Here is a 10,668-nt window from a genome sequence, read left to right as displayed (position 1 = left end):
TGTCATTTGTCTCATATCTCATTTATTTATTTACAAAAACTGATATTAAATTGAATGATATTTAGATGAATTGTCGTAAAATAAATATTTTTTAAGATAAGTTTATTATTTCCTAAGAAATATTTATCCTGTTTACCCAACAGTGATTTTATCGCTAAAAATAATAACTGTTTGGAGTTCGGATGCAAGGATCCAGATGACACTCAGTGATTTTATTTAGCTATAAAATCACATCTTTGGATAATGATTATTATACAAACACGACAAAAAATATATGCTGCCGTACCTGGTACCAAGCTAATTTATGTCTGATTTGTTTCCTTACTTACTTACTTTCAGCGCGTCGCATTTTAATGATAATGTCAGATGTCTAGAAATTCATCGTCAACTGTGATTATATTGCATATTTACACACACTTTCGGTCCTTCTATGTTCAATTGGAAAAAAACGCGGGTCATGATGGTACAAATATAACAATTTTGTTAGTCTGAATTTTAACGCCGATAATTCTGGTTCTATTTCGGTTGTCGATCTAGCTTACCGGCTTTCTTGATACTGAACCAACAATACTTATTTCTCTGCAAGTGACCACATGATTTCTGATCAGAGGTGAAAGCCATATAACCATTAGACACAATGTCCGAAATCAGTTGTCACTAAATTTTGTTACTCTTAATAAAAAGTTAACCTATTTAGATTATATGGAAGAATTGACAGATATTTTTTTTTCGGAACACTAAATTCTAATTATTTAGCAAAATTCATATAATTATCTCATATTTAATTTAGCAACAAACCCTAAGAAGTTTGCAGACGGTATGAGTACTTTATTTCAAACAGGTGACACCATCTTTGTATAAAATTATGAAAGGATGGACACTTGGAACTGTATTTTTAATTTTATTTAAAAGGAGCTCCGCTGAGGTCTAAAAACATACAAACATAAAATTTTGATTTCTTGCATAGATCATGTGAAGCACTTAAAATAGAAATAAATATGCAATATAAATATGCTCCGATTTTTTGTTTGCGTGATTTTTAGCAAAAGCGTTACAGATAAAAATTTTGCACAATTAAAATAATGATTCAAAAAAAAAAGGGGTGACGGAATGATCTCAAAAATGTGAACACTAGCTATATACTAGTGTATACTACTATATACAAATCTGGAAAAACATATTTCTAGTCCTGTCATGCTCCTTTAATTCAAAGCAGAATTAATTTTAATTAGCTGCTATTTAGCTCACATCTTTTACATCATAAGATGATTTTATATAAAAATATCTTAAAGTTTAGAATATTATGCATTTTATAACGCTTCGGATATCACGTCTTTAAGATATGGTTCACAAGATCAACAAGGCAAGGCAGTGTTCATTGAACGCAACTCTATGTACAGGCTCCAGTATTTAAAACTGCCAATCAATGAATGATATAAAACGGATATTTTTATGTAACTGCGAATCTTAAGTGTATTTATTTTAGGAAACTTTTACAGCATCTTACTCGAACAATTCTGTTTACCTAATTTGGTCGTTGCAATGTATCATTTATAATTCTGTTCCGTTGCCGTAAAAACCAAATCAGTAAATGTTAAATTTTAGTTACTCTCACTGTCCGTTATTTTATACATCGCCATGTTACTTTAGGCATTTTCTAAAATAAAATAATGAATTAAACTTAAATGTCTTTTATCTAAATCATAAAATCATATTACTTATTATGCTTATAGTTTTAAGTATCTCTTATTTGCGTTTTAAGGTTTTGACCAATTTTCATTAAATCATAATTGTACAGCAAATTTATTCATTACACGGTAATGAAAAAAATTGCTGAGACAGTGAATATCCTTTCGTTGCTCATATTTCCATAGATTCTTTCACCATATTCCTCTCGGAATTGTGCTATTTGTAATTGTGCAATGATAAAAATGTAATTGCCGGCAGCGACAATTTACGTCACCCAGTTATTCAAAACACCGCAAACGTTTTAAATGATCTTTATATCTGACAAAATGATTATTTCCTTTTGACAATTCTCATTTTATCTTTAACAAGGTTAGCTTTCAAAAAAGCTAGTAGCGACTCGCTTCGTAATTTTTTTCAAGGGTGTGTTTAAATGTAAAAATGACAGTTCTGTTAGCTGAAGAGACTTCAGCGAACATCAAAATAAAAGTGAAGTCAACACTGGCCCGGTGCCCGATGGCCAGTGTATATAAGTTCAGGCCAGTGTAAATTTAAGAAAATTTTGTTAATTATTTAGTAGAATAAATTCAAAACTGGAATTCGGGCCAGTAAATTCAAAATCTTAAACTCATTGACTGAAAGTGACATATAAAGTTCTCTCAGTTTAACCAAGATGAGTATGAGTATATGTGAAGGTGCATGTAAACAGATTGAATGAAGAACCTATGTCTATGCACATTTACTATTTGGCCTGTTGACCTTGACCACAAAATGTTAGATAGGTAGATTTCATAAAGATGTCTCTTTATACAAAATTAAGTTGTTAAACATGCTTTATGTTATTTAGTATTGGAATGAGAGGCACAAGTCCTAAAGTAAACACTAAAGTAAAGTTGTCAATCAATTCAGCCAGAAAAGCCGGGATCCTATTAAAAATATAGGGATCCCAGAAATTGACCAGTCTATGAAGATGTTTTTCAGATAAGCCGGAATCCTATTAAAACATATAGGGATCCCGGGAATTGACCAGTTCAAGAATATAGTTTTCAGAAAAGCCGGGATCGTATTAAAATGTAAATAGATCTCACGGATTGGCCAGTTCAAGTATATAGTTTTCAGAAAAGCTGGGATCGTTTTAAAACATAGAGGGATCCCGGGATTTGACCAATTCAAGAAAATAGTCTTTGATTTTTCCAATTAATTAGGCATATAATTATAAGTATTGTGATTTCCGCATTTTAAGTTTGTGAATAAATAGCTCTAAATATATCTATATTCTAAGTTAAATTAATTTAACGTTCATTATATACAATAAAAAAATTAACGTTTCATTACGACAACAATCAACACAAATATAGTTCATTAGGTTTTTCCTCCATATCTTATACGATCCCGGATCCCGGGCGTCCCGGATCCCGCCAGTAAATACCTACACTAAATACCGAAAAGGATAAAATGACCGGAAAAAAGGAAAAATAAAAAATGCACAGAACCAGATGTACACTTATGTTAATTAACCAAACGAAAACTTACTACAGAGAAAACAGGTGAAATCGCTAAATCAGAAGTCAGTGTAAATATGATTTATTGAAAAGAACTCATAAAGACAAACATTTTAATCATCATTATATCTTTGCGCTCAAAACAATACTTGCTGATTTTTAAAAATGGCGTGAAAATTGAAGGTTTTTTGACGCTATGTAAGATTAAATTTGATTGGCTAAATAATTTTGGATCCTAGCCCTGATAGATAAATTGTGTAGAAAGCTGGAAGCCAAGCTTCGATTAAATTTTTGGATAGCTTCGGAGTTTTAGGTTGTTTCTCAGTAAAATCCTACCGTAATACCGGCTCGCCGTGGCGAGCCGGCATCATGCTAAACATTTCATCATTAACTGAGACAATCTCGATGAATTACGAGATCTCGCTAACTAAGAAGAGGGTTGATCGATAAAAGCAGCAATGCCCTTAAATTCGCTATATAAAGCAAACGTCATTGCAAACGCCATTGCAAATGAGGCAACGTGCTCAAATATTAAAAAAGGTAAGATTCGTTAGTTTAATTATACGGAATTATTTTAGTTCGATTGTGTGTGAAGCTATATATTAGTTTACTGAAACAGACTTGAATCCGTTCTTTTTGAACAAACCAGTACTAATGAGTGTAATGCTTTTTAATACAGAGACAGAGTAACATACTAATGGATTAACAAGTCTGAGAAATAAATTTAGTTTTATAATTAGTTTAGTATCGATTTTATTTATTATATTTTATTTTATTGCATTATATAGCCTTTCTTCTTCGATATGATTTTTTTCATTGTTTATACATTTATTATAAAAGGACATAACTCTAAAGCGGCCTTCAGCTTTTTCTGAAAGTTAAATATGTTATTTTTAAATAAATCATTTAATGTAATTCTCAACCAAAAAAATTAATGTGTAAAATGAAATTTGCGTCGATAACATTCATTAGAAACCCTCTAAACTACCGGTTCGCTCTATATATGTAAATTGGTAAAGCGGCCGATTCGTTTTTCTTCTAATCTTCTATAACCACTTCGCAAGGGTAGCTGTTTGGGTGGAAGTGCACTTTCCATAGGTAATATTACTGAAATACTTAGTTTGAAACAATACAGAATTGTCTGTCCAACTAAAATAAAGCTGAAGCCGCTTTATGTAATTCTATGATGATTATTTTCATTCATACTTTCTTAGAGACAATGTTATATCATGGACAAAACTTGAACTCTATCAAAAAATCTATGTTTGATTATAATTATAATTACAATAAATGCAATATTACCCTTGTATCGAACAAAAATGCTATTCGAATATCTTTTTTTTTTCAAATGAAATCATTATCAACGGAAAGCTTGTTCGCGTGATAAGATGTTCTTTGTAGCCAGTTATGTTTTAAAAGACGGGAAATCGTTCATTTAAATCTCAGTTTATGGGCTTTGACAGAAAAGATATAAACAATGAAAGATAACTTATTTTTCTTTACAAGAAACAACAAATGCATCGTTATAAACAACTCTCTGTTAGGGGGCTTACATGCAATGATACGGAGTTCGCAATCAGATTTAGTTTATAGATAGGTACCGCTGTCAACGCAAGAAAAGCGAATAAATTCATTTAATTAAATTCAATCTGCATAAGTATGTATTTTGGATAGACCGAAAGGTAAAATATATACTTTGTACAATACAAAAGCTTGAAAATATTGACCGAATTGCATTGATGCAACTCAACTCAAATTGTATGAAAATGTTATTTCTTATTATTTTTGCTTTATAAATAAATTCAAGCTGAATTTACCCTTACTAATCAAATATTCAAAAATACTCCAAATCCCTTTATGTACTAGAAAATCTTTTGAAAAATAGTACAAAGCTAGACCTTCCTTACATTTAATGGCCAATTAGTCGGAGTGCATGCAATCAACGAGCCAAAACCGACGACTGAAAGCAGTTTAATGTTTTGGTAATTGTAATGATAAAACAAACCTTTAGAACACAATCAGTCAGAGAATGTGTGATATTTTCACAATTTATTTATTTGAAAAACAAAGACTGTTTTACTATTGGATAAACAGTATTCATGCAAAATAACTAAGCACCGATGTTGAATTTCTATTTTATATTTTTTGAGCATTGAGATTATTTAATCAAACGTTGCAAAAATAGCGCTTATGCACCTCCGTGCGCTTACACTTATCAAATCCCTTTGACCTGCGGGCTAAGCCTTTTCATGCAAACATAGGCGTCTGCATTTCTGGGGCATTATGCCTTTTAGCATCATCTTTTTGGATAGTTTTTGTTGCCTTTGATATCGTTGTTATAAAAGTTCTACCGAATTATTTGATAAACAAATAAGAAGAGACAAAATTATGCGTTGGTGTACTTTCATTTGCGTAACAGGGAACCTGGCCTAATTTATGCTTTTATTCCAGTCGTTGAAGTATATAATGTTAGTGTTAAAATTCTAAAATAGAATTCAGCTTAAAAGATTTAAGGACTTTTAAGAAGCATCAGCGGTGTTTTAGTAATAAGGACTTTTTTTATTTTTCATTGTTCACTGAAAAGGCGGAAAGTCTTTTTTTTTGAAGATTTATAGTTAAATCATAAATAGATGCTAAGATGGGAATTTTCATTTCACGGAAATGACAAATATATTTCACAAGTAATTTAATCGTTTTTGTTATTTAATGATCAAATTTTAAACAGTATAAAACTGTTCTTATATGCGGTAAAGATAATTCACTTATATTTGCGTGTCTTAAGACACACCTTACACCACAAGTGTTCCAGATATTAATAAACAGCATTGTTATCAAAATAATATTAAATTAAAACATGAGAAAAAAAAAGAAAAAAGAAAATTCAAAAGCAAGTTTTAGAATTTGTTTTTATTCTCTTTAAACATACATGCAACACATTTTATTTTCAATTTGGTATTGCTCAGAGTATCAGTAGAATAATCCAAATTGTTGGTAAGAATTATCAGCAAAATTATAATTATAACAATATTGAAATTTCAGGAATTGAAGGGACGGGCGTGTTCACTACGAAAGTCTGATGAGGACATTTCAACTTCATGAATTCCTATTTTCATCTTCATTAATTTACAATTTCAACTTTACACATTCACGATTTTAACTTCACGAATTCACGATTTTAAATTCATTAATTCAAGATTTCAACTTATAAACGTTATAAATATAGTGCTACAGTACATAAAATTGTGTGTTTCAATTAAATGCTACTTCTGTTTGTTGAATAAAATCAGTTAAGACACAAATTATTTATGTCATACCAATATAAAAACCGATCCCTTAACAAATTTGAAAAGTATCATGTGCATTTGTAAAACGAGCTTTATTAGTTAGCATTATAGAATTATTTCATCTCTTAAGAATTATTTTCTCAACAAATCAGAACAATCTACAATGATTTCTCAACAGACGAAATCCGCTAAGATTAGTGTACTAGATTAAAGACTAAAATATCGAATATTCTAGTCATTACTGTTACACCTTCGAGAGGACAGTGTTCGTTCTTAATTTTATTTAAGATATCGGTAGCGTGTTTCTCAAACATTAAATTATATAATTTCTTACATTTCATTTTCTTTTCTAATATAAGGAACAAGTACAACATCCTTTACAAAAGAAATCAAATGCAGACGTTGTATGGAAAAAACACACTGAGATAATTTATTACATGGAATTATCCAAACTGTATTAATTATGGCAGAATAACAATGATAAACACATACAAGACACTGTATGTTGATATCTTTTACACTTTCTGAGACATAAGTTAGGTTGTTGTTATTGGCGTGAACACTTAAATTAAAAATTGACGAATAATACAAAAGTTTACACGACACCGTCCCTTGAACAAAACAACATACTTTACTTAAGAACAGGGGTCTAAATATTAGATTCCAGGCATGCACATAGTTAGGGAATATCTAAGTTCAAGGTCTATTCCTAACCGCATTCTGTAGTTGCAAGAACACGAATTGCAAACTAATTTTAAGAGCAAAACATTTTGTATCAAAACTACTAGGAGTACAGCAGAATTCGTACAGAAAATGTGATGAAAACAATTTTTCTACCTTGTTCGTTGTAGTAAATGATTAAAACAATACGGCATAATCATACGCATGAAAACTGGGTTAACAACATTTTTGTGTAGTTCAAGACGTAAATTGACGGTTTTGTGGTTCTAGTTTGCTAATTGATACATGTTTCAATTTATATAGAGAAAAAACTCCAAGTTAATTAAGAATTTCTAAATTATTAAAGAACAACGTATAAAATATTGGCTACATTACAGATCATGTTTTTAACACCTTTTTACTAGAGAAGAGAGATAAAATTATACCGAAATATCTTTTATATATTTAAATATATTTAAATTTTATAATTTTTGCCTTCCTTTTTTCAAGCACATTCTGAATATATCAATAATGAAGTGCATTTACAGTGGTGTGGTGGAAGTGACACAGAATTAGTATTCTTCACCTTTCTAACACATAGGAAAACACATTTTAAAGTTCTTTTAATTAAATTTATATAACCTTTAACATGAACAGACATAATAACATAAATATTATTACTAACGCAAAATAGTGAAATGACATTTATTGTTATTTCAATTTTACACAGTAGTTTGAGTGTAATAGTTGGTTATATGTCCTCCACAAACATGAGCAGTCTTGGCAGGGACTTGGTCTTTTGTAACCTCGGTAACAGCTGCAGTGCTCAGAGTGCTCAGAAGTTTTAACTGAAATGTATTAATTTTTAATTCGATTTACAAAAACAAATCGAGAGTTTCTAAAATAATTTACCATAAAAACATGTTATTGTGCATTTTTCGTTCTATTGTGATATACAAGTAGTATGCACATTGTCCAATATATAATACAGTAGTATCGACTTCATGTATTTGTAATGTATTTTCTGTTTATTGTTTATATTTATACCTGAACTTTAAGAATACACTGGAATCCTTGGAACGATTGAAAAAAATGTTATATTTAAACTGAGTGCATGTCCCCAGTTAAATATTTCAAGAAAGTCAATATCAAGATTTTGAGAGAAATGAAAATAATCACAATTCAAGAAATAATTATAAGAATAATGATGAACGCTGTGAGCTATTGATGACTGAATTGTTTGTATTTAGCACCATATTTCTACTGCGTGACTCACCCAGTTATGGCTATTTTTGCATATTTGACCTATTTTTTTGTAAATTGATAATGTGAAGAAAACTTTTTTCGTTCCGTTGAAAATGATTTGTAATACATTAAAAAACTTTTCATGAACAAAAGCATGAATCTGGAGGCATGCTGTTTAAATACTTTCGAAAATGTTCATAAGACAGCTGATAGTATTTTTTAAATTTCCTTTTGAGTAAAGAATGACACGTGGCACAATTGTCATAATTATGTGTAATTTCCGTATATCTTATTCTTTCAAAAAACATATGTACCTCAACAGCCCTGATGCCGGCGTCAGTGTGTATTGAAGCTCTCTCTGAATCGGACAGTGAGAAGATGTAACATTTGTGTCCATTAACAACTATCATCATTTGCTGTAAACATTCAATATATTGTTTAAAACTGGAAAACAACACAGAAAATCTAGCTGTCATGTAATTGTCTATCATATTGTGATATAACATCTTCGGACTTGATGGTTTATTCTGATTTGGAATCTTGGTATGGCATTAAACAGCAATAATCACACATACAGAAATCAACATGGTGAATCTCTATGAACAATTTGCTGAAAAAGCATGAACTCGCACATGAAAGTCATTGATTTATTTTGTAATTGTCATTTTAGTATCAGTGAATAACCGCTCGATAGTGTCTATATCCCATAAGTACGAAGTTTCTGATACTACTGATTGGCACTCAAGAAACAATTTACTCCAAAATTAATTCTTTAGTAAACAAAAAGTTTCAATATGGTATTCTTTGAAAATCAATCTTTTGATAATAAAGTAAAAGAAAAATAAAAACGACAATTAGAAGTAATGAGCCATTTTTTAAATAAATATTTGAAAATCATTTTTTAAAATTATCAACGCAAAATAACAGCGACAATTAAAAGTAATGAAACAGTTGAAAAATATTGAATTAAAAGATGTTCTTACCGAGTGTGGCTCATACGCAAACTTGAAATTCTCATGCTCAGCGGGTTCAACTGTGGGTCCTGTACCATGGTGTCCATGGTGATGCTTAGTCGTCATAGACTAGATGAGAAAAATAACACATTAATGATAATGATATTATATCATTTGATGGCCCACTGACACTAACATTGATAAGTATAATATTAGTTAATTAGTTGAAAGACTGACACGGCAATCAGAAGGCCATCACTTAGCATTTTGTTTGGCTTGTTGAAGGTATGTTTCATAGAAATTAAATAGGCTTAGCAGTATTCAATCTTATAAAAAAAATAAAACATTGAGTTCAACAGAAAACATACAAAAGAATACTGAGTAGATCAAAGACACTTTCAGTAAGAAATCATTATCAATGTAATTCTTCTTCGTCAATTAAATATAATTGAATAGTTACCATAGCAAATGCCACGCAAAATAAGCCAAATACTAGTGTACGGATCATAATTATTCCAAAACTGTGTCCTGTGCTAATCTAAGATGAAAACAAAAGACCAGTTGTTATATAGCAGGGCAAGTCTTATCTGTAAAGTGTTCTGACAGACAGTCACGAAAGGTGATATAAGGTGACACACGGTAGGTATTACTTTACTTGTGACCCATTTTACCAGACGACACGAAAATTACAGATATCTATATATATAGTATATACATAATGAAAACTTAACATTTGATATTTTCTTAAAACACACCATCCCAGATTTAAGACATGTTTATACCTTTAGCAGATCAGAATTATGTATTTACACTATGTTTGTCATTATCTAGGTAATAACTATGTAACAGAGAGAATTCGTTAATTAGAGATGAACTTGATCGTTCTTTGTTGTCCACAATAAGCATAACATGCAAATTAACGGAAATTGAGCAGTTCTTTAAAGTAAACTGGTTTATAATGGAATGTGAGTGTTGATGGTATTTTGTATTAGATATACCAACAAATTACGAAATGAGTATGTATGGATTATGTTGGCCGGTGAGAGGTGTATATATGATCCGATGTTACAAATAAATGTATATAGCAGATAATAAAACATTCCACTCGTACGGATAAAAAAATATAAAAAATCATGATACAAAAGTTCAAAATTTAAAAGATATAGTACGTAATTGTTAAGCCAAAAATATGCCGTAAGAAGTTAATGTACCCCGTCATTTTTAGTTTCCTCCTTGCTCCTTGTTGGTGGTCCTTTGTTGAGTAATGCGTTCATTGAATGACACCCTTTCTTGTTGATCTTGTTTTTCATAGTTTATATTATATTTGTTCATGCCTTT

General features: G+C 30.4%; 1 protein-coding gene across 1 annotated transcript; it reads right to left on the bottom strand.

Annotated features, from left to right (window-relative positions):
* Positions 1 to 7,823: 7,823 nt before the first annotated feature.
* Positions 7,824 to 9,930, bottom strand: LOC132715596 (uncharacterized). Its single transcript, XM_060698612.1, has 4 exons — positions 9,791 to 9,930; positions 9,361 to 9,459; positions 8,692 to 8,793; positions 7,824 to 7,980 (listed from the first exon to the last, which is right to left on the bottom strand). Exons 1-4 carry the CDS (start codon positions 9,836 to 9,838, stop codon positions 7,855 to 7,857), a joined length of 375 nt encoding a protein of 124 aa, XP_060554595.1. The 5' UTR covers positions 9,839 to 9,930; the 3' UTR covers positions 7,824 to 7,854.
* Between the last annotated feature and the right edge of the window lie 738 nt (positions 9,931 to 10,668).

Source organism: Ruditapes philippinarum, unplaced genomic scaffold (genome assembly GCF_026571515.1).
Source record: "Ruditapes philippinarum isolate M1 unplaced genomic scaffold, ASM2657151v2 ctg4849_1_1_1_1, whole genome shotgun sequence".
NCBI lineage: Eukaryota > Metazoa > Mollusca > Bivalvia > Venerida > Veneridae > Ruditapes > Ruditapes philippinarum.
Note: the sequence above shows the minus strand (reverse complement) of the source record. Positions and strands in the feature narration are given on the sequence as shown.